Genomic DNA, 23,795 nt, shown 5'->3' on the forward strand with positions numbered 1-23,795 from the left:
CTTGGAAGTTGGATTTTGACTTGAGAGGTCATGAATCTGAAATATTTGTATAGGTCAAATTGATATATAGACATGAAAGGGTGCATTTTTGCAAAGCAATACAAAATATGGAAGCCTTAAAATCTGATATGTAAGCTATGTTCTTAAAATGCATTGCGCTGTTCTGAGCCCAACAAAATTTGGGTTTCTTCATTCAGTTGAAATGTATAAATTGGAGGCCTATTAAAGCCGAATTTCTATATCTAAATTTTATTGGAAATAGAAAATGTTTTAAGATGAGAGCAAAGTTGGGCTTTACTTTGTCCAATAAAACGCCCATTAGCTCATCTCGTTTTGGATCTGATACAAATGCTCTCCTAGTTTTTTTATATATAAGTCCAATTTTTTGCACTACCTTTCAATTTATATACACATATATAACATATCATTAAAATATAAATTCATACATAAAAGTGAAAAGAACAAATATAGATGTGATCAGCTTCTGCTTGAAGAAATGGATTTTTTTTGTCCTTTTGTAACCCAAAAAGCAAGAAGTGAAATTAGAAAATGAAGATATTTGCCATAAGAAGCAGACATATAATAAAAGAAAAGTGAAAAAAGTAAAGAAAAAAAATGAAAGGAAAAAGGGAATATGAAACTAACACCTTTGTCAAAAAGCAACCACCTTAAGATGAAAGCCATGAAATGCTATTTATTTGCAACATTTATTTTTGTTTTTATTTAGAATGAAAACAGGAAACATGTAAAACAAAAGACCTTTAAAAACCAGAACAAAAAAAAAGTAAAATATTATTAATGTATTCCTAAAAAGTAAAAAATATTTATTAATTTATTCCACGATCTAACAATTTAGTAATAGAAAAATATCTTTTATTATCTATTTTGTATAAAAATATGAAGATTGCAAAATATATTGGACACCATATATTATTATTCACATTTGTAGAGTAGTTAAGATACGTTTTCATATGATTCATTCACTCCTTCATTGATGTGGAACACTGAACATTGAACAAAGCATAACATAACAGTGGTTGACCTTGGAAAATGGCAATCAGCACCAAAATCTGATCACTACCCTCTTTTTCTTTCATTCTTTCTTTCTTTTCTTTCTTTCTTTCTTTCTGTTCCAATCTCTACACAGAGAAGAGATAGAGATGGCTTTGACAAAAGGGTTTGAGGATGTTGTTCATTCTCGTCCTCTGTTCCTCACGATCTACACTGTTGTCGTTGTTGGAATCGTTGTTTCCTCACTCTATATCTTCTCTGCATTTTACTCCAACAACAACCCTTCTTCTTTTCTCTCCTCTTTCTCTTCCTCTTCCTCTTCCTCTTCCCCTTCAGGTATGTCTCATTCCCACTCACTCCTACTCCAAAGTTATGCCCTTTCTTGCAATCTTATACATTCATTCATCAATATATTGCTCACATTTTTTATTCTACTAAGTGCATCAAAATCATTCCTTTTCTTATTACTTTGTACTTTTGGCTTATATGTGATATACCCTTTTGAATTTGAGGCATGCAATTTGGTTATCACCATGAGTCGTTGCTGTTTGTTACCGTTATGAGTTATGACATGACACTGTTTGTTGCTGTTATTGGAGTTTTTAAGTACATAGACTAAATTGAAATCAATAATGATATTCCGGCATCCAAATTGTGATAACTTTAGGTTGTCATTTAGTTTTTAGATAGATTTTTGAGATGCGTGTAGAGATTAAAGATAAAAGTAAAAAAGATATAAAGATGATTTGTTATAAGAGAATTCATTAAATTTGGGTTGTTCAATAACACTATTTTATTGAAAATGATTGTGCTGTGTAAGGATCAAAATGAAAATGATTTTCACCTATAAGTATCAGAAAGTATATATAGTCCCCATGTCTAACAATCATTTTTCGTATCTATACTTTAACTCCAAAACAGTGTAATAATAGTATACTTTAACAATCATTTTTCGTATGTATAGGACTGATTTGAAAATTTTGTGTCATGATCAAGTTGAAAACGGGTCACATATAATGACCAAAAAATATACTTTAACCAGTGTTGGTTCTATCTTTTGAAGTTTGTGTATTTGAATGAATTGTTATTTAGTGCATCTGCTTTACTAGGGGCATCTTTCAAAGATTAAGTTTCATGTCTTGTTTTCACCTTTTTTTGTCTTCAAAAGTTCTCTCCATAAGGTTTTGATTCTAAGCTATTTTGGACCTCGGGGCAACGGTAAGGTTGCTGCTCAGTGACCATAAAGTCATGGGTTCAAATCCTAGAATCAGCCTCACTGCTTGTAGGGTAATGCTGCATAGATCTATCCCCTCCATACTCCACAAGGTGGAAGCTTCGTGTACTAGGCTGTACTATTTTCAACATAAAATAAGCTAATTCAAACACACAATCTGTCAGTTACCTTCCCACAGTTTTGTTTATGGTGCCTCCTGTGTAGGAAACTTCTCAATTCATCAAGCGTTGTTTTTTTTTTTATGTATGGCTATGATTTCAAACCTTAATTGAACATTCTTTTGCTCTTCCCAGGTGAGGAGCCTCATCTTACAGATCAAATACTCAACGTTTCTCAATCAAAAACTATGCATGCTGTGTCCTCTCCCGCCCCAGAGCCACAAAATGTATGGACAAGACCCACTTTTGATGTTCCTCCACACAATAAAAAGATGCCGCCTATGGAGTCTTTCCGACTTACCAAAGAACTGGTTCAGCAAAGAGTGAAAGATAACATTATAATAGTGACCTTTGGTAACTATGCTTTCATGGACTTTATTCTGACTTGGGTTAAACATTTGACTGAGCTGGGACTTACAAATTATCTTGTTGGTGAGCATTGCTGTTTTAAGCCTTCTATCCTTTTTCTGTCAATTATTTTGTTTAGTTTGCCATCATATGTTGCTAGAATAGCATGTCTGGTATCTTTTTTTGCAGTTGATGGGACTTAGTCAAATGAGTTTTAAATCTGTACCTTTTAGGTGCAATGGACACCAAATTATTGGAGGCACTGTATTGGAAAGGGTTACCAGTTTTTGACATGGGCAGTCATATGAGCACAATAGATGTTGGTTGGGGGTCTCCAACATTTCATAAAATGGGGAGAGAGAAAGTCATTCTGATAAACTCGATGCTGCCTTTTGGTTATGAGCTGTTAATGTGTGATACTGACATGGTTTGGTTGAAGGTGCTTTTATCCATTTCTTGATATATATTTATTTACAAGGGTGTTAATATGCTATCTTAGTTTTTAATGAGTTATCCAAATTCTGAAAGGAGCAGCAAAATGCATCTTGACTAGGAATAGGATAATTCTTTTTTCCTTTCCTCTTCCATGTATGTATTAAAGACTTAAAGCTAAAAAAGGTGTTTGTGTAGTTTCTTTTCCATCTTGTTACACATATATTTTAATTCACTAATCCTATCTTGTATAACTTCCTTTTGTGTTGTTCCTAGTTTTTTCTGCCAGTATTATTGTTATTTATCTTTTATATTCAATTTGCGTAATCACCTTTTATGTTCATCTCTATGTATTTCTTCAAGCCCATTACGTGATTGTTCTAAGATATATATTTATTCCTTAAACATATATTCAACTATGTGATTGTGGAGCAGAATCCACTTCCATATATTGCTCATTATCCTGAAGCCGATGTTTTAACATCCAGTGATCAAGTTGTCCCAACAGTTGTTGATGATAGTCTGGAAGTTTGGCAAGAAGGTGAATATTGTTTGATGACCATAACTTACGGTTATGGTATTTACTGTGCCCATACTTGTTGTAGTAGGCTTATTTTCTGCACATGCCATAATTATGGATTCAAAATCAAATGACATATATTGACACAAAGATGTTCCATATATGAATGCTAGAGTCACCTTTTATGTCAACTCATACGGACTTAGTTTTCTAGCTTCATTTTAGAGTTCGTTGTCAGTTTGTCATCCTTTTACTATGGCTTTAGCAAAACACATTTTCAGCATACAGCCTTTGAACCAGAATTTGAAGTATTTTATTTTTATATTGGTCTTACGTGCTTTGAAACAAAATTTCTTACCGAAATTCATATCATGTGGTACATTCTTTGGCATAAAGCCAATTTAACAAATAAAAATACTACAAGTAGAAAGCTCTCTCTCACTTTAGATTTTAATACCCCACATACTATACTAATGATATTGTCCATCACCTTGAATAGTTGGTGCTGCATACAACATAGGAATTTTTCATTGGAGACCTACAGAGTCTGCAAAAAAATTGGCAAAGGAATGGAAAGAACTGCTTCTAGCTGATGAAAAGATATGGGATCAGACTGGGTTTAATGATATTGTACACAGACAGTTGGGACCATCTGTTGATGACGAAAGTGGACTTGTTTATGCTTATGATGGAAATCTTAAGTTGGGAATTTTGCCTGCAAGCATCTTCTGTAGTGGGCATACATATTTTGTCCAAGTAACAATTCTGAAACTTGGAGTTTTTTTTTCTTTTTTTTTCCGATTTACACATGCTCCACCTGTAATTTTCTTTTGCACAATTGACTGTGTGATGTAGTATTGTAGTTAAACAAATCGTGTCAGTTGTTTTGCTAAATTTTACTTTTATATTATTATCATTGTAGGCTATGCATCAGCAACTGAGGTTGGAGCCATATGCAGTGCACACAACATTTCAATATGCAGGCACTGCAGGAAAGCGCCACCGACTGCGAGAAGCCATGCTCTTCTATGATCCACCAGAATACTATAATCCTCCTGGTAATTAGTTATTTCTCCCTCAATCTCGGTGAATCATTCACATAATTATATTTTTCAAGACAATATACTGAAGACTAAAAGTTGACACTTAATGTGTGAATGCTTTAGGTGCACTATCTGATTATGGTTGATATATTAACTTTTTTCATGAAAATACTACAACCTTTAACTTCTACCGGGACCTTTGCAGGGGGTTTCTTGTCATTTAAACCATCTATTCCAAAAAGTTTGTTGCTAATTGGGAATCATACCATTGGATCACATTTTACTCTCATTAATTACCAAGTATGCATGTATTGACCTGATCATTTTCACTTCTGAATTTTGTGTGGAAAGTATGTTGAATCTCGTAATTAATGTTATATATGAATTTGTCCAGATGAAACAGATTAGGACAGCACTGGCAATTGCTTCACTTTTGAACAGAACGCTGGTGAGAACTATTTCTGGGACCAGTACTGCTTTTGATGTTGTAGAGTTGTAAAGTTATGATTTGGGTTTTATTTAATCTTCCTTTAGTACAGTGGATTACAGGATTCACATTCTCTTGACATAACTAGTACAATTTTTTTCAGAACTTTTACTGCAGTTGTCATGCTTCTGCTTCATGGTTCCTTGGTTCCATTGAAAACTACCAAAAGGTTATTTTGTTGTAGACAAAGAATACATGGAATTGAACTTCTCATTATTGAAGTTGCAAGCAGTCCTACAATCCAAAATATATTTAATATATATACATATGTATATACATATATATGTCCAAGTAACAATTCTGAAACTTGGAGTTTTTTTTTCTTTTTTTTTCCGATTTACACATGCTCCACCTGTAATTTTCTTTTGCACAATTGACTGTGTGATGTAGTATTGTAGTTAAACAAATCGTGTCAGTTGTTTTGCTAAATTTTACTTTTATATTATTATCATTGTAGGCTATGCATCAGCAACTGAGGTTGGAGCCATATGCAGTGCACACAACATTTCAATATGCAGGCACTGCAGGAAAGCGCCACCGACTGCGAGAAGCCATGCTCTTCTATGATCCACCAGAATACTATAATCCTCCTGGTAATTAGTTATTTCTCCCTCAATCTCGGTGAATCATTCACATAATTATATTTTTCAAGACAATATACTGAAGACTAAAAGTTGACACTTAATGTGTGAATGCTTTAGGTGCACTATCTGATTATGGTTGATATATTAACTTTTTTCATGAAAATACTACAACCTTTAACTTCTACCGGGACCTTTGCAGGGGGTTTCTTGTCATTTAAACCATCTATTCCAAAAAGTTTGTTGCTAATTGGGAATCATACCATTGGATCACATTTTACTCTCATTAATTACCAAGTATGCATGTATTGACCTGATCATTTTCACTTCTGAATTTTGTGTGGAAAGTATGTTGAATCTCGTAATTAATGTTATATATGAATTTGTCCAGATGAAACAGATTAGGACAGCACTGGCAATTGCTTCACTTTTGAACAGAACGCTGGTGAGAACTATTTCTGGGACCAGTACTGCTTTTGATGTTGTAGAGTTGTAAAGTTATGATTTGGGTTTTATTTAATCTTCCTTTAGTACAGTGGATTACAGGATTCACATTCTCTTGACATAACTAGTACAATTTTTTTCAGAACTTTTACTGCAGTTGTCATGCTTCTGCTTCATGGTTCCTTGGTTCCATTGAAAACTACCAAAAGGTTATTTTGTTGTAGACAAAGAATACATGGAATTGAACTTCTCATTATTGAAGTTGCAAGCAGTCCTACAATCCAAAATATATTTAATATATATACATATGTATATACATATATATATATATATACATATTTATATACATATATATATATATATATATATATTCCATCTCATGATAATATTTCTATATTATAAAAAATATCTATCGCCTAACATGTTGCTTTGATTGATATAACTGGTTGACTTCTACCCAAAGCAATTTAACTGGCTAGTTTGGCGAGTCAGAGTGATTAAGAATAATGGTTTCTCTTGTCTGGTGCATTTTCACTTCATAAATTATATATATTTGATCTTAAACTTGGTTCTTTATGCATCTGTTTAGGTCATGCCTCCACTCTGGTGCAGGATTGATAGGCTATGGTTTCCCCATCCTGGTGTTTTGGAGGGGTCTATAACTAGGCAACCTTTTCTCTGCCCTCTGGATCATGTATTTGAGGTATTTTCAGTTTGATTAAGTATTCCCTATTTCTATTATTGTATATTTATACATTAGATTATGTGGAATGTTGTATCACAGTCAGATTCAAATGTAAGCTAGTCCAATTCCTAGAGGGAGACTAAGAAAAACCATAGGCGAAATGATAAAGAAAGACTTAGAGATCAATGTTTTGTCATTGAACATGATTTATGATAGAGCATTATGGTGTTGTTAGATCCGTGTAGCTGACCCCACCTAGTGGGAGAAAGGTTTGGTTGTTGTTGTAAAACAGTTAGATATTTGGGCTATTAGTACTTAGCAATGGAAATACAAGTTTTACATGTCACTTTAACTGTTATAAAGGTCTATGACATAGATTATGGATGTACTTCTTTTGGCTGTGAAAACGTAAATGTGAGCAATATCTTTCTTACTATTAGGGCCTCAAACCTATCAGGGACAAAGGGTTTCAGAACACTCCATAGCCAAAAAAATGAAAAAAATTCTTTAGCAATTGAACTTTTCTTTCAATCTGTGAAATGATAAGAGAAGTAAATAAGTTTGTCCCTATGTAAAAAGAAGGATTAGTTGTAATTCCAGTTGTAGAAATTAAGGAAACATTTGATAATCATGGAATGATCTGAAAATCAATGATGGAAGTTATAGTAAATAAGTTTTTTTAGTGGTATTTATTTATGAAACTGTTTGTTATTTATTTATTTTGATATTGTCTTCAAATTTTGTGTTAATACCAATTTTAAACTAAGCTATTTCATGAATTAGATGTAGCCCTTAAGCTATTTCATGAAAGTCATTTAAGTTGGGTGCTGAAGGAAGATACCCATAGTACTTCATAAAATTAACCCTTTTTTTCATTCCCCATGAACATTATTTTACAACATTTAATGTGATCCTTTCGCTGTCTTATCTTGTCTACCACTCTTTTATGTAATTAAAACATCTGTCTCTTCCACATGCTGCTATGAACCATGTATCTATTGCAGGTGGATGTCATGCTGAGAGAACTCCCAGAGGAAGAGTTTGGCCCTAAAATCGATATCAGAGAGTACTCAATACTTGAAAATTCCGCTCTACCTGCAGAGGTGACTAAATGTCAATTCCATAAAAGTTTTAAACCATGAATTTTCTTTTCTTGTTATATTTTCTAAGTGGAAATTTATGCCTGGGTTTTTGAGTTCAGGTGAAAAAGTCATGGCTTAATGTTCAGCTCTGTAAAAAAGGAACCAAAGATTGTAATGCATCAAATAATACCACTGTTGGGGGAGCACTTAAGTTTCCAAAGCATAGCAATGAAGAAACGGTATTTGAAACATTGAACATTTTAATGGTTATTTAAGTTCAAGTTCTTCATGGTATAACTCTTGCATTACATAAGCAGGTTGGAAAGCACTTAAAAAATCATGGTCCGAGAATTTTTTGGGTCACATGATTCTGGACTTTGAAAATTATGAGTAATTCTGAATCTCAATAGTAACTTTGAAGGCCGAGTTTTCATGTTCGAGTTGGACTGCCGAACCCTGAAATAATTCTTGCCAGACTTAATTTTGGTACCCTTGTCAACCAATAACCCAAAATAACATTGGGTGAACATTCCCAAGCATAAAAGTTATAGTTTTAAAAGTAATTCCTCCAAAGTACATTCCACTGAAGTCCAAAGCACAGTGGGCAGTATCAGTCTGCAGTTTTGTTTATTATTTATTTTGTCCATGGAAGATGAAGGATACTGTTCTCAGAATTGCAGAATGAGAGGTTCCTGACGTAACACTTTTCATGCAGGCACTGTGGTACCCACCGTTACCACTGGCCAATACTAACAAATAATCAAAATTTTATGGTTGTTTAAAGGCCTATGGTACTGCTCTGCCAGTTAAAACAAGCGTTTTTTATGTGTGTGTGTGTGGTGTGTTGAGTGGTACACAAGGAACTACAAATTAACTGTTATTTTCACTTCAACTTTTTTCTGTTTGGAATGTGTTTAACGTGGTTGTTTATACTTGAATTTTCAGTTCATTGAAATATTCTCATCATTCAAGCATGTAAAAGTCATTCAGTTGTCTTCGGTGCAAGATGCTTTCACAGGTTTCACTGACAAGGCAAGTCCACTTTGTCCTTTTCCATTTAAAGTTTTCCTTCTCAAGTTTGCATAAAATATACAAAAAATTTCATATTCATTTATCATCTCCTGATGGCATGCATTTTCTATATAAAATATAAATCAGGAAAGGGAACAAAGTTTCAGAAAACGCGTCAAACATTATGTGGGTATATGGTGCTGCGTGTTGGATCACACTCCTGGTCACATATATTATGATATGTATTGGGATGAGAAACCAGGATGGAAACCAATCCCTCCTCAAACTTCTGCAGATGACCATCCACCTTGGTGAGATCAAATTCAGGTTTATGTTTGTTGAAACACTATGATGGACTACATGGACTTACTCAGTGTCAAGACCAATCTTGTACATTTATAGAAGTAAGGAATCTGTATCTAGGTTGAGGTTGTAGGTTATTATAGGAGATGAGACAATGTGGTACCTATATAACACAATGCTATGAAATTTTTGTCTTGCATCAAGTTTCCAACTTTGCAAACTAAAGAAATGGAACCCTGCAATTTCTTCACCATTCATACTCCATTTCCTCCCTCAACAAAATTACCCTTCTCTTGCAAGTGCTCATGGATGATTTTAAAGTTAAGGTTTGTGCTTTGAGGTGGGAAATTGCTACACACTTCTTCTAACTTGCTACTTGTTTATTTAGCTAAACCCATAACCCATAAGTCTGAGTAAATTAATTTTCTAGCATATATTGGTGAGTTTGAGACTTTGAGTATTTATCCTTAAAATTTTAAAGTCTTGTCAAAATAATTGTTCATGCTCATATTAGTTGGATATTATCTCAGTTGGTCCCTTACTTTATTGAAAGTGATAAAGTGGGCTCTTCATAATTGAGTGGGCAGGAATCACGATGACATATTTTATTCATTACCATCATTTATTTTGTTATATTATTCTGTTTAACCTACTATTCTTGGGGAAATAAACTTTCATGTTCTCTTTGATCACTTATAATGATTATGGTTATATATTATAGACTCTTATATTGATATCTTCTGAAAGTATTGATTACTTGAAATATAATGGTTAGTTTTTGTCTAGTTGTATGGTTTTGCTACTGATAGTTATCTTGCACTTACTCCACCATTTTCCTACTTTCTATTGTGTATTTTTAGATTTAGGTTATAATATCCAGTACAAAATCATGTTCAACATTTATTCTTCTTTTCATTCATTTTAACAAGTGGGGTGAATAGAAAATGGGAATTATTCATGGATGATGTGATAAATGGAATTCAGCTATAAGGTCTTGAATTAAGTACACATAACAGTCATGAACAAAGGGTATAGCCAGGTCCAAACTCATAGTAGTGGGGTTGCAGACTTGTACTTGCTTTCAGTTTGAACATTTGCCAAGTTTCCTACAACCTGAAATTCATGAAGAAGTATGTTATCTCTGTACACTTGGATAAAAAAAACAGTATTCTATATGAAAAGAGAAGGATATGAAACATCTACTAGCATTACTTGGTAGTAATAGTAACCTAAGAGTGGCACTATCTACAAGCATCTACCTGTGTTTGTAATGCAGGAATACTCCATTAATTACACCAGAAAGAAGGAACTTTTGATCACATTAAGCTCCTTGATCACATCAATCATACTCATTCTTTGTTTTGGTGATTCCACTGAACAAGCTAGTGCAATACTAAAAAGTGAAAGTAAGCATTCATTTACATTAGGATCAGTAAGTATCATGCTTTTATTGTCAGCATCCTGTTCTAATTCCTCAGGCAGAGTACTTGGGTCCACAATCTGTGAAAGGTGATTTGGAATTGAAATTTTGACATGGTTGTGAAGAGTTTGACCATCTTTAAACATTTCATCTGTGGGTCTCCTTCCGGTTAGCATTTCTAAAACAAGAATTCCGAAACTATACATGTCGCCTTCGATTGATACCTCATAACTCATTCCATATTCTGAAACATAATGCAATGTCGGTTAATACATTTCAGGTTTTCATCAAAACATTAACTCAAGATGAAATAAAAAGTCAAGAATCCAAATCTATATCTTCAAATATTTTACAACTTATAACACCATGCTATACCTGGAGGAGCATAACCAATAGTGCCCTTTATTCCAGTTGTGCTAGTTTGTTTTGGAGGGACTCCAATACTTGAGAGCAGTCTTGATATGCCAAAATCACTCACATGAGCTACCAAGCAATCATCAAGAAGAATATTGCTCGGCTTTAAATCACAGTGAATGACCGGTTGCTCACATTCATGGTGAAGATAATGGATTGCAGAAGCAACATCAATAATAATACTCAATCTTTGAGCAACATTCAATGGTCTGGATTGCTGTGCATTTTCTTTTGCCGGATGCAACCATGGTTCTAAGCTTCCATTTGCCATGTACTCATAAACTAAAGCTTTAAATGCTTGACCTTTGTAATCTGTACTTGAACAACATGTTAAAATCTTAACCAGGTTTCGATGCCTCATATTTCTCAGCGCATCACACTCTGCAATGAAACTCTTGTGAGCTCCCTTCTTTTGAAGGTTTAGGACCTTTATGGCAACAATTTTATCTTCTGACTCAAGAGTCCCTTTGTAGACAAAGCCAAAGCTTCCAGATCCTATTAAATTTCTAGCTGAAAACCCATCAGTTCCATTGTGTAGATTTTGGTATGAAACCTTAACCAAGTGATCAATTGTTGGTGAATCAAAAGATGGTTTCTTTTTACTTTTCCTCATCCAGTATATAGTTAGGCTAAATGACAATATGAGAAGAAAAGCAACCACAGAAACTACCACTGCTATTAGCTTCCTAAAATTGTGGTGCTTTGAAAGTTTTCTACCATTGACAGGGCATGGTGGTAGATGTAGATTTGAAATACCTCCACAAAGCTTACTATTTCCTGTTATGGAAAACCTGCTTGAATTTTTAAAGACACCTTCTGTTGGTACCGCGCCATCAAGCATGTTAAAAGAAACATTGAAGTATTCTAAAACAGAAATGCCCTGCATACCTTCAGGAATTGATCCGGATAAGTGGTTTCGTGACAGGTCTAAATATTGAAGACCTTTCAGTGAAGACAAAGAAGATGGTATGACTCCATTGAAGGAATTTCCTTGCATATAAAGGTACTCTAAGCTCATACATTCTCCAATAGTTCCCGGAATATTACCAGACAAATGATTGTCAGAGACATCCAATTTTTCGATATTTTTTAGCCTTCCTACTTCATCAGGTAAACTTCCACTAAATAAGTTTTGGGACAAGTCTAGGAATTCTGTTAGAGATGAGAGACTAAAAACCTCTGATGGTATGGGTCCTGTAAGGTTGTTTTGTGCAAGGTAAATGGATTGTAGCTTCTGGCAGTTTCCTATGCTTGGAGGGATATTTCCTTCTAACATATTTTGTGTTAAACTCAAGGAAAACAACTTACTGAGGTTACCTATAGAGGTTGGTATAACACCTGATAGCTTGTTTCCATCCAATCCTAAGATTTGCATCTCCCGAAATTTCTCAAAAGCAGTTGGAATAATCCCATCAAAATGATTGTAGCCCATGCTCAAAATAGTTAAGTTGTTCAGGTTTGCTAATTCTGCAGGAATTTGTCCTGATATTTGGTTAAACCCAAGATATAGTTGACTTAGTTGGGTGGATAAGTTTCCTATGAAATTCGGTAAGTACCCTCCAAAGTTATTGTAGGATATAGAGAACAAATACAGCTTGCTACAATTTGTCAATGATTCCAAAAAATCGAAGTCATTAGTCAAATTGCTACCTAAACTGTTGTTTTCCAAATCTATGTACTTTATATCTAGTAACTTCCCTAGACTTGGAACTTGTCCTACGAAATAGTTGAAGCCGATATCAAGAAGTTGAAGAACAGATGCATTTGTGATGGAAATGGGGATTGGACCTGATATCTGATTCCCTCCAATTCCAAATTGTTGTAGATTGGGGAGGTTGTGGAACATGTTGGATGGAAGAGAACCATTAAATTGATTGAGTGTAGCTGCAATTGTAATGAGAGATGATATGTTGAAAAGAGTAGATGGAAGCATACCAGATAGTTTATTTTCACCTACTTGTATATATGTCAAATTTCTCAGAAGGCCTATTTCTTGAGGAATTTCTCCCTCCAAGTTATTTTCACCCATAAAAAGATGGGTAAGTGATGAAAGGTTCCCTATTGATGCAGGGATTTGTCCTGTTAATTTGTTTCTCCCAACAGATAACACTTGAAGCTTCCTAAGAGATCCAATTTCAATTGGTATTTTGCCAATCAAATTGTTTCCATACAAGTTTAACTCTTGTAGTTGAAAACAACTTGTCATGTTAATAGGAAATTCCCCATGCAAGGAATTATTGCTAACATCAGCTCCCTGCAGTTGCAATAAACGACCAAATTCTTGTGGGATTGTTCCATAGAAGTTGTTGTTTCCGAGGTCGAGGACTCTGAGGAAAGAGAGATTGCCAACTAGAGGAGAAATGGTTCCATGCAATTGATATCCTTGTAGGTTCAACTGTATGACTCTTTCATGCATGGGATTGCATGTGACTCCATCCCAATTGCAGAAGTTGGTAGAACTATTCCAAGAGTCCAAGATTCTGTAAGGGTCATTGGATATTAATTCCTTGAACTTGAGTAGTGCTAACTGGTCGGTTTCGTTTCCTGACGCAGACGCAATAGTTTTTCGGCCAAACCATGTTGATTTGAAGGTAAAGAGAATTAGAAGCAAGTAAAGGTATATAAACCAAGATGAAGGTAAGTTAAGAGAACAAATATACATTTTTTTTGTAATACAAGAGGCTGCTAGATAACAAAGAATGAATGTGTTCCTTACCTCTTACATTATGGATTTAAGTACTGGACGCCAAACATATAGTGTGATGGTTTGAAGTTGAATTCTGGTTACAATTACATTAAAAATCATCAGAGATATATATAGTCAACTCAACTGTCTTTTTCTCTAATATAAAAGGTTTCATGTTGGGTTCAAGTGGGAGCATAAGGGAAGAATAACAAAGACTTCAAAAGACTAAGAAATTTCATAGAGATTGAATAGCAAATTAATATTTAGTGTCTGAGTCTCATGAAAAATTAAAGACTTCTTCTTTATGTGAATGGCTAAGACAATATCTTCTAGTTGGAGCTTTTGCACAATATTTAAGTAGGATGTCACATCCTAACCAAATAATATAGCATTCAATCAAAACATCACTTATGTCGCACCATAATCAAATTAAATTTATGCTTTCAAACTGATCTAGTTATTTATAATCAAGTTTAAATAGCTGAGTGTATTAATCAGAAAATGTATAACTTTTTTATGTTTAATGCATACAAGTTGGCCTTTGTTTAATCTTCAGTCTTCATCTTCATCTGATCTTTCTTTATGCACTGTTTGGTAAATTTTAATTTATTGCTACTAGTAATAGTCAATGCGAACTTGTCTATATAATTTTGTACTACATTGACTTGACAATTTTTTCTAGTGGCGGAGGTTTTTGTATGAGGAATACTATTTTATGCTACAAAGTAAGGAACATACTCCTCTCCATTATCGGAGAAGACAGATAGATTTTTTAATATATATTTAAGAGTAAAAATGTAATTTACTGTAAGCTAAAGGGATAAAAATATATTTATCTTTTAGTTTTTAGTATATTTTCACCTTACTGTTCTCTCCGAGTCTGGTTCCAAAGCAAGAGGAGTAGACAGAACATAAGAGAACACTCTAGTTACACCCCAATTTAAGATTCAATTTGATTTGAGAGCATTAATGTTTTATTAAATTATTTTCAGAGTTTACTACTATAAAAGTCTATATACGGAAACAAATCTTTTTTGAGTGTGTAATTATAATTACAGAGAATCGAACATTTGATATTTTGTCACTCATCTAACCTGCAATCATTTACAGCTTTACCCAACTCTTACACACAACAAACTTATACATATAGAACCCAGTCCTCACGTCCAAAACCTTACACATTGCAAACCCAAACGAAGTTTAAGACACTGTTTGATTCCTTTTTGTAAAATGAAGATGAAATTATTATGTTAGAAGCCATTATTAGTTCTCCAATTCACGTTCAGTGCAAGATATGATTTTTCATAGCTACAATCAATTAAGAATGAAGTGAAAATGAGAACATGGCTAGTTTTCCAATTCCCCTTAAAATCAACATCAACCCATTATTCCCTTCACCACATCAGAAGAAGTGCCTTTCAAAATTTAAACTTACTTCAGCCAAGAACATCACCATCAATATCTCATTCATTTTCTTCACAGAACTACCAAAATTGGAAATTCAGCATTTTTCGGAGACACGGGGTTCCCATTCTTCCATATGCTACTCCCTTGTTGTCATGTATTTGTCATTGTTTTTGCACTGCCATTCAAATGTTTGTGGAAATGCCACAAAGGACTACACATATTGAATATATCCATTTTGAGCTTGTTGTTTATTACATTAAATCATTACTCAAGCAACCTAGAATTGTTGCTGCCACTCTTGGCCATTGTGCAGCTTTAAAGATAGGTGCTCTATCTCACCTCCCCACTTCAACATCTCTACTCACTGTTTATTCTAAAGCTGGGTACTTCAACTCTTCATGGTATTTGTTTCATGAGATTCACAACAGAGATGTGATTGCTTGGAATGCTATTATTACTGCTTCTATTGAAAATAACTATTATAGGACAGCAATGGACTTATTTGAGAAAATGATAAAATCCCAATATGGGTTTGATTCCACCACTTTATTGCTTATGGTATCAGCTTCACTGCACATCAAAAACTGTGATCAAGGGCGTGCGATGCATTGTTTGAGCATAAAATCGGGAATGCTTGTGGATGTTAGTTTAGGTAATGCTCTAACTGACATGTATGCAAAATGTGGTGATCTAAGCTCTTCTGAGTGTGTATTTGAAGATATGGAATATAAAGATATTGTTTCATGGAATTCAATAGTGACAGGAAGTCTTTACAATTGTGACCCAGAGAGATCACAGTATTACTTCAAAAGGATGAGTTTTTCTGAAGAAGCTGCAGATGAAATCAGTCTATCTTGTGCTATTTCGGCCTCTTTAAGTTTGGGAGACCTGGCTTTTGGTCATTCTATTCATGGGCTGGGAATCAAACTAGGTTATAAGAACAGCTCACATGTTTCAGTAGCCAACTCTCTCATTTCACTATATTCGCAATGTGGTGACATTGAGGCTGCCGAGAGTGTATTCAGAGAAATAGCACACAAGGATATTGTTTCCTGGAATGCAACGATGGAAGGATTTGCTTCAAATGAGATGATTAATGAAGTATTTGATCTTCTCCTTGAAATGCAAATGACCGGGCCTTTCCAGCCTGATACAGTAACATTGACTATCATTCTTCCACTTTGTGCAGAGCTGATGTTGTCCAGAGAAGGAAGAACTATCCATGGATTTGTAATTCGAAGACAGATGGTATCTGATCATCTTCCTTTGTTGAATAGCCTAATAGACATGTACTCAAAGTGCAACCTTGTGGAGAAAGCCCGGCTATTGTTTAACTCTGCCACAGAGAGAGACTTGGTCTCTTGGAATGCAATGATATCTGGCTATTCCCAAAACAAGTATTCTGAAGAAGCTCAAAACCTGTTCAGAGAGCTGCTATATAGCGGTCCATATTGCAGTTCATCGACTGTTTTTGCTATTCTTTCTTCCTGCAACTCCGTTGACAGTCTCCACTTTGGAAAGTCAGTTCACTGCTGGCAGTTGAAATCTGGATTTCTGAGCCACATTCTTTTAGTAAATTCTGTCATGCACATGTATATCAACTGTGGAGAATTGAGATCAGGTTTCTCAATTTTGTATGAGAATTCTGATTTAGCTGACATTGCTTCATGGAACACTGCAATTGTGGGCTGTGTACGAGGTGACCATTTTCAAGAGGCTCTAGAAACTTTCGGTTTAATGCGACTGCAACGTTCTCTCAACTATGACTCCATAACTCTTGTAAGTGTGTTCTCAGCCTGTGCAAACCTGGAACTACTCAACCTTGGAAAATCTATCCATGGCCTTGTCATAAAGTCTCCTTTGGGATCAAATACTCGTGTTCAGAACTCAATAATTACAATGTACGACAGATGCAGGGACATCAACAGTGCAAGAGTTGTGTTTAAATTCTGCTCTACTCCCAATCTATGCTCATGGAATTGCATGATCTCAGCTTTATCCCATAACAAAGAATGTAGAGAAGCATTCGAACACTTTTGTCATCTTCATTTTAAACCAAACGAGTTCACCATTGTTAGTGTTCTCTCCATTTGCACTCAAATTGGTGTCCTAAGACATGGAAAACAGGTTCATGCCCAAGTGTTCAGGTCTGGATTTCAGGATAACTCTTTCATCTCAGCGGCTCTTGTGGATCTCTATAGCAACTGTGGAAGATTGGACACTGCGCTCCAAGTATTCAAGCATGCAGAGGAGAAGTCTGAATCAGCTTGGAATTCAATGATTGCTGCATATGGTAATCATGGAAATGGTGAGAAAGCAATCAAGCTCTTCCATGAAATGATTGAGTCAGGATCAAGGGTGACCAAAAGCACCTTTGTTAGCCTTTTATCTGCATGCAGACATTCAGGACTAATCGACCAAGGTCTTTGGTACTACGACTGTATGTTGGATAAATATGGGGTGCAACCAGAGACCGAGCATCAAGTTTACATGGTTGACATGCTCGGTCGATCAGGTAGGCTAGATGAGGCGTATGAGTTTACTAAAGGATTACAGTCCAATGCCAGCTCAGGTGTATGGGGAACTCTCCTAAGTGCATGCAACTATCATGGAGACCTGAAGTTGGGGAAACAAATTGCTGAACATCTATTCCAAGTGGAACCTCAAAATGTTGGATATTACATATCATTGTCAAATATGTATGTTGCTGCAGGAAGCTGGAAAGATGCTACTGACTTGAGACAATTTATCCAGGACAAAGGATTAAGGAAAGCCGCAGGTTATAGCCTTATCGATGTTTGTTAGGGATAAAGAGCAATAGCTACAGGAATGATAAGTTCAAATATATGGTAACAGAAGGGTCTTGTTAAAATTTCAGCTGTAGTAAATAATAATGGAGGAAATATTTGATAAAAATGTGCAAATCTGAGTCAATGATAGAAGTTAGGATAAATAACTAACTTCATGGTATTATTTCCTATTAATTTCAAAGCCAACTTGCTGGCAATGAGCATTGAACCTAAATACAAGTATTTTGATCTTTGATTAGATAAACCAACCCTTTATGACTTCAACATTATGCAAAATAAGTTTTGACAAAATAAATAATTTCATTGCCTATCATTGTTTTGTTTTTTATATTCTAACTTTGACAAGTTAAACAATGTCTTCCTTTGAAGTTAGTTGCGTTGTAACTCCATTAGTTGTTGTATGTAATCGATAGTTTATTTGGTTTTACGCATTAAACTATTTTATCTTTTTGTTTGTCTTGAGGAACTAGTTGCTTTTGAAGAGTAAGCATATTTTGCAAAATTATTGAGCGACATAAGGGAATATAAAACTTCAAATATTCATATATACAGCGACCCACAATTTCATCTCTAAAAAATGTAATCAAATCCATTGGATAAAATCAACTTTATCAGCAGCAATGTATACCAAAACAGGTCTATTTATCAAAATCAGGTAAAATGGGGGCACTTGTTACATGTTAATCTAACAAATCATAAGAACCAAAATAATGATAAACTCAACCTGAGCATAGTTGTTCCTCTAAATTTGGGACATGAAGACCAATAACATAAACTCATGATATTCAGACTCACCCACCTAAGTCATACAAAAACTGGTGGAAACATATAATCAAATGCACCGTCCAACATATAATCAAAACTGGTGCTCAACAACTGCACTAGATACTAGGGAAACATATACAAATGCACCGTCCAACATACGGCAAATGTATGCATGCAGGTTCCTTGATCCATTGAGAAAGACCTTCAACAGCAAAAGGAGACACATATGTGTCACTGTATCAAATAAAATGGTGCAATGTTGCATTGGTGAATGAAAGACTGGTGCGATGTTGCATTGGTGAAAGAAAAACTGGTGCAATGTTGCATTGGTGAAAGAGAAACTGCATCAAAGTTAAAACAGTCATTTCCAGCTTCTATAAAAAAAACATTTAGTGTAAAAGGAATAGTAAAAGGACAAACCTGGACATAAGTATAATAAACTTAGTCATCAAGGTAATAATAAGACCCAGCATTCTTTTGTTCTCTGTCCTTGGTTGAATCAAGTTTGTTGATCCTTGGGCGAAAATTAGTTGGGTCTCTTCTAAATGTGATATCAAGATGCTGCAACAGTTATAAAAAAAATATCTATCACACAAGCTATTAGAATATCTATCACACAAGCTATTAGAATAACTGCAACAGTAACATGATTTTTTATCAGAATAAGATTCCTTCAGATCCATTCTTATTTCTTACTTCATGATTTGCTTCCTTAATTATTCAGGACTAGGATTCTACTATTAGTATATAGAACTCTAGGGATTTGCAGTTGCCATTACATTACATTTCTTTCAATAATATACTAATTTATAGAAAACAATTTTGTCTAACAGTAAACCTATTTTTTTCAACACATGTACCAGCACGGACAACAACAATTTTTTAACATGTAAAAACTTTAAATCAGAAGGAAAAAGTAATGATACTTACTGATAAGAAAAGATTCATCCCACTCAACAGAGATTGTGGACAATTTGCAGTACAATCAATTGAAGGATTGCCCTCATAAACAATAACTCTGTCAGCAAGATAAGTTGCCATGATGAAATCATGCTCAACCACAAAAGCCGTTTTCTTTGCATGAAGAATAAACCTCTTGATGACTTTGGCAGCATGAATTCGCTGTTCAGAATCAAGATATGCACTTGGCTCATCTATCAGATAGATATCTGCAGGCTGTTGTGGTGGAACAAAAATGGATCAGAAAATGTTGATCATTACATAGTTTGAAACAGGCATAAATCTGAGACAGGAAATCACACAACAAAACCGTGTGACATAGTTATAAAAACCTTGCCCCACATTACCAAAGATCTGTTTGCGGGCTGCTATAGTACATGTTAATTGTTATTTAGTTTGATAGAAGGATACACGGTTAGTGGTCAGAGAAAGCACCAGACAAATCAAGTAAAGTGATTAAGAAAACTAGACAGGAGATCAGCATCAAACTCATTTTCATGTTACCAAAAGAAGGACATCGCATCTGAGACAAGTATAAGAAACTACTAGGGTTTTCAAAGATATAAATGAGGCAAATAAGCTACAATTAAGGTCCATAAACAATCTGAAGCAACTCTCATGGATAATGTTTATAATACCTTCCCGAGACAGAGACATAATGCAACTCTTTGCAACTCTCCACCAGAGAGATTCACAACTTCTTGGTCCATTAATTGTTCAATAAGAAGTGGCTTCATCACGTCTGATATAAACTGGGGATGAGTATATGCCTCGCGTATTTTTTGATGTAGCAAGCTTCTAACAGTTGATTTGAACTTTGGGCTAATCTTCTGAGGCTTGTATGAAACATTAAACTCAGGCATCTCCACATCAGATCCACCTTCTATGATATCAGGTTTCAATAAACCAGCCTGAATAAAACCACGTAGTAAACTGAATAAATGTCGAAAAAATACTCGGTTCCATAAAGAAACAAATATAAGAATAAAATACAATACCAGCATGCGAATAAAAGTTGTCTTTCCTGTCCCATTCTCACCCAGCATCACAACAATCTGAGAATCAGTAAACTCTCCTTCAGCAACACGAAGCTTGAAATTGCCTTGAGTCTTGGTCATGGTTGGGTATTTGTATCGAGCATATGACTGAGCTTCCTCAGCAGTTTCTTGTGGAGTCTCAGCAACCTTGAAGAACAAGAACAGGGTGTATTTGATAAATTTGGAATTTTATAATTGAACATTCAGAACTTCTATATTTGAGTGACAAAAAATAAGCACCAATTTCTATTTATAATGTACACACAAAAAATTCATATGGAGTGCTGAAAGCATGATAGTCGAGGCACAGTGGAGGCAATAATTGCATGAAAAAAGTTTAAATGAAAGATTGAATATTCTCAACATCTCTTCGCTGAATTTTATTTTTGCCATGTTAAACAAGCACAACTATAACAGTACTGAATCCCCTTATTTTCATCACCAAATTGGGTTTATATTCAGCACACTGGAGTTAGGAAATGCATATAAGGATTATATTTACCTTGAAGGTAAGAGAGTCTTCCCGGAACCTAAGATTTTCTGTTGGGACAAAGCCAGACAAGAAGATGTTAATTCCTTCTCTGACTGAGAAAGGAAGTGTTACAACTCCATATGCACCAGGTTTGCCATACAAACAGCAAATAAAGTCTGATAAGTAATCCAAGACACTAAGGTCGTGCTCCACGACAATTACATAGCTGTAAAAGGAGAAATGCAAACGAGTTCAATATTTATCAAGGAAAAGTACACATTCTGATATAGGAAATATTTAAAGCAATGAGGGAGAAAGACACAAAACCTATTTGGTCTGAGCAATGATCGAATAACTTGGGCAGCTTTCAGTCTCTGTTTCACGTCAAGATAACTAGAAGGTTCATCAAACATGTATATCTCAGCATGCTGGATGGCAACAACCGCAATGGCAAACCTTTGGAGCTCTCCACCTGAAAGATCACCAACATTACGATCTATAACCTGGTTAAGCTCTAGATCAGCACAAAGCTCCGCTTTAGCCTCTCTCTCATCTTTCTGATCAAGCACCTGCCCCACGTTTCCTTGCACAGCTTTTGGAATGTGGTCAACATACTGAGGCTTGATGATAGCCTGTGTAATTGAAATTATGTTAAAATAAGCACAATTACTAGCAGGAATTCAAGAGCTTTTTCTAAATAAAAAAGAGCAGTATACTACCTAATAAATACATAATACAAGCAATGGCTTCTTTTGTGAATGATAATATACCAACTATTTTCTGAATGATTATTTAACATAAACTAACTTGGGAAGTTATTAAAGCATATTAATGATGCAACAATATACAGCAGCAACAAACAATAACAAACGAAGTTGTTTGGTAATTAACTTCGACTTGCACTGGTACTTTAAACATATCTATATTTTATAATTGATCACTTGTGAGACCACCTAGTTGGAAAAGGCTTTTGTTGGTTATTTGGTATAACTTCTCTAGTAGCTTACTCTACATAGAGTTAGAAAACTGGCTCACAGTTCCAACTATGTTAAACTTGTGTAAATGTGATATGCTGTAAATTAGTCATCTTAGAGGGAAAATAACATTTCCTAACTCTGTTTGCAACATTATTGTAGCCCTTCTTAGTTGAAGCAACTTTATCAAACAGAGTTCATGGACTCGAACATCAAATAATTGGCCAGTGGCCACGGTTCAGTAAGAAGATTATAAAGACAACACAATAGCAAAAAAGTGAAAACAAAAAGGTATGGAAAAGTACATAACTGTTTGCACGAGTTGACATAAAGTAATAACAAAACCTCACATACATAACATTGAAGAGGGACACAAACATCACCTTCAAATCATCCTCTAGAATACGAGTGAAGTAATTCTGCAATTCAGATCCTCGAAAATATGTTAAAATTTCCTGCCAGTCAGGGGGATTCTGCAAAGGAATAGGATAATCAAATGAAAGGAATAAAACCTCAAACAAGTTGATGGGGTTAAAAAAAGTTAATTTTGGTTATTACAGTGAAACGACCCAAGTTCGGCTTCAATTTTCCAGCCAAAACTTTAAGGGCAGTGGACTTCCCGATTCCATTAGTCCCAACCAAACCAAGCACTTGGCCAGGCCTTGGCACAGGCAACCTGCCATTACATCACAATTCTGATCGTCACAAACCAAAGAAAACACATAACGACCAAGTTTTCATAGAAATTCAGTTAAACATATCACCTATGCAGCTTAAAAGTATTAGGACCATATCTATGTGTGGTATCTTTGTCCAAATCCTTAGGCAAGTTGATAATCTGGATTGCTTCAAAAGGACATTTCTACACAAGCAAATAACATGAGATAATAAACCAATCAACTAGAAGCAACCCACAACAATAACACCATCTTCAATATACCTTAACACAAATACCACATCCAATGCACAATTCTTCAGATATGAAAGCAATCTTAGATGCCTGAGTAACCTCAATACACAATCTACCTACAGTCAGCATCACATGATTTAATTTCTCACTATAAAGTATAAACCCTCATATAACAATTAACAAACACATAAAATTCCAAAAATAAAACCGACCCAAATTTATGCATCAGGTAAAGTTTCAACATTTGAAGGAATAAGATATAAATAAGGCGATTGGAAAATGAATAATGTTACCAGTTCTGACGACGGGGCAACTTTTCTTACACTCCTGGCGGCACTTTTTGGGCTTGCACCTGTCACTGCTGACGATGGCGATACGAGTCAGTCTATCAGACATGGTTGTGGTTATGGAAGCAGCGATTGAACAAAAGAGGCGTGTGTTCTTCACGCACTCAGAAAAAATAAAAGGAATATAGGATAGGGTTAACTACAATCTGGTTTTGTGGGTCGGGTTTTTATTCCATCCTTCGATCCGAACCATGAAACATTTGGTACATGACGTGGCAAGTGTTATGATAAAAACAAAGAAAATAAAGTATTTT

The 23,795-nt window shown here is 34.9% G+C and overlaps 4 protein-coding genes across 7 annotated transcripts; 2 read left to right on the forward strand and 2 right to left on the reverse strand.

Moving 5' to 3' along the window:
- Positions 968-9,587, forward strand: LOC109348956 (arabinosyltransferase XEG113-like). 2 transcript variants are annotated; one of them, XM_019589572.1, is made up of 14 exons: positions 968-1,083; positions 1,119-1,347; positions 2,539-2,835; positions 2,985-3,190; positions 3,619-3,724; positions 4,203-4,459; positions 4,626-4,761; positions 4,952-5,046; positions 5,141-5,194; positions 6,848-6,961; positions 7,948-8,046; positions 8,145-8,264; positions 8,971-9,057; positions 9,184-9,587. In XM_019589572.1, exons 2-14 carry the CDS (start codon positions 1,161-1,163, stop codon positions 9,349-9,351), a joined length of 1,926 nt encoding a protein of 641 aa, XP_019445117.1. In that variant the 5' UTR covers positions 968-1,083; positions 1,119-1,160; the 3' UTR covers positions 9,352-9,587. The 2 variants fall into 2 exon arrangements, with proteins under 2 accessions (XP_019445117.1, XP_019445118.1); XM_019589573.1 differs by lacking the exon at positions 5,141-5,194 and adding an exon at positions 6,206-6,259.
- LOC109348955 (probable LRR receptor-like serine/threonine-protein kinase At3g47570) lies at positions 10,260-14,258 on the reverse strand. Of its 2 annotated transcripts, XM_019589571.1 has the most exons (3): positions 11,135-14,258; positions 10,599-11,003; positions 10,260-10,452 (listed from the first exon to the last, which is right to left on the reverse strand). In XM_019589571.1, exons 1-2 carry the CDS (start codon positions 13,833-13,835, stop codon positions 10,630-10,632), a joined length of 3,075 nt encoding a protein of 1,024 aa, XP_019445116.1. In that variant the 5' UTR covers positions 13,836-14,258; the 3' UTR covers positions 10,260-10,452; positions 10,599-10,629. The 2 variants fall into 2 exon arrangements, with proteins under 2 accessions (XP_019445116.1, XP_019445115.1); XM_019589570.1 differs by lacking the exon at positions 10,260-10,452 and having other exon boundaries at positions 10,517-11,003.
- On the forward strand, positions 14,952-18,402 carry LOC109348959 (pentatricopeptide repeat-containing protein At4g19220, mitochondrial-like). Of its 2 annotated transcripts, XM_019589578.1 has the most exons (3): positions 14,952-15,667; positions 15,752-15,836; positions 17,043-18,402. In XM_019589578.1, exons 1-3 carry the CDS (start codon positions 15,195-15,197, stop codon positions 18,069-18,071), a joined length of 1,587 nt encoding a protein of 528 aa, XP_019445123.1. In that variant the 5' UTR covers positions 14,952-15,194; the 3' UTR covers positions 18,072-18,402. The 2 variants fall into 2 exon arrangements, with proteins under 2 accessions (XP_019445123.1, XP_019445122.1); XM_019589577.1 differs by having other exon boundaries at positions 14,952-15,836.
- LOC109348958 (ABC transporter E family member 2-like) lies at positions 18,700-23,657 on the reverse strand. The gene is made up of 13 exons (XM_019589576.1): positions 23,488-23,657; positions 23,225-23,310; positions 23,049-23,146; positions 22,843-22,960; positions 22,668-22,757; positions 21,638-21,942; positions 21,341-21,536; positions 20,800-20,985; positions 20,440-20,712; positions 19,772-20,017; positions 19,262-19,402; positions 18,940-19,182; positions 18,700-18,891 (listed from the first exon to the last, which is right to left on the reverse strand). Exons 1-11 carry the CDS (start codon positions 23,588-23,590, stop codon positions 19,283-19,285), a joined length of 1,821 nt encoding a protein of 606 aa, XP_019445121.1. The 5' UTR covers positions 23,591-23,657; the 3' UTR covers positions 18,700-18,891; positions 18,940-19,182; positions 19,262-19,282.

Source organism: Lupinus angustifolius, chromosome LG06 (genome assembly GCF_001865875.1).
Source record: "Lupinus angustifolius cultivar Tanjil chromosome LG06, LupAngTanjil_v1.0, whole genome shotgun sequence".
In the NCBI taxonomy this organism is placed as follows: Eukaryota; Viridiplantae; Streptophyta; class Magnoliopsida; order Fabales; family Fabaceae; genus Lupinus; species Lupinus angustifolius.

Bases quoted from the DNA above. Each gene is read 5' to 3' on its own strand.
- LOC109348956 (XM_019589572.1), top strand. From the start codon at position 1,161: ATGGCTTTGACAAAAGGGTTTGAGGATGTTGTTCATTCTCGTCCTCTG. The intron at 4,460-4,625 runs GTAACAATTCTG...TTATCATTGTAG, and splicing joins GGCATACATATTTTGTCCAA to GCTATGCATCAGCAACTGAG. The intron at 9,058-9,183 runs GCAAGTCCACTT...AATATAAATCAG, and splicing joins TCACAGGTTTCACTGACAAG to GAAAGGGAACAAAGTTTCAG.
- LOC109348955 (XM_019589571.1), bottom strand. From the start codon at position 13,835: ATGTATATTTGTTCTCTTAACTTACCTTCATCTTGGTTTATATACCTT. The intron at 11,004-11,134 runs GTATAGCATGGT...ATTATGTTTCAG, and splicing joins TATTGGTTATGCTCCTCCAG to AATATGGAATGAGTTATGAG.
- LOC109348959 (XM_019589577.1), top strand. From the start codon at position 15,195: ATGAGAACATGGCTAGTTTTCCAATTCCCCTTAAAATCAACATCAACC. The intron at 15,837-17,042 runs CTGCACATCAAA...GACTCCATAACT, and splicing joins TGCTTATGGTATCAGCTTCA to CTTGTAAGTGTGTTCTCAGC.
- LOC109348958 (XM_019589576.1), bottom strand. From the start codon at position 23,590: ATGTCTGATAGACTGACTCGTATCGCCATCGTCAGCAGTGACAGGTGC. The intron at 23,147-23,224 runs GTATATTGAAGA...TTGCTTGTGTAG, and splicing joins GATGTGGTATTTGTGTTAAG to AAATGTCCTTTTGAAGCAAT. The intron at 20,018-20,439 runs GTATTATAAACA...CCACCACAACAG, and splicing joins TATGTCTCTGTCTCGGGAAG to CCTGCAGATATCTATCTGAT.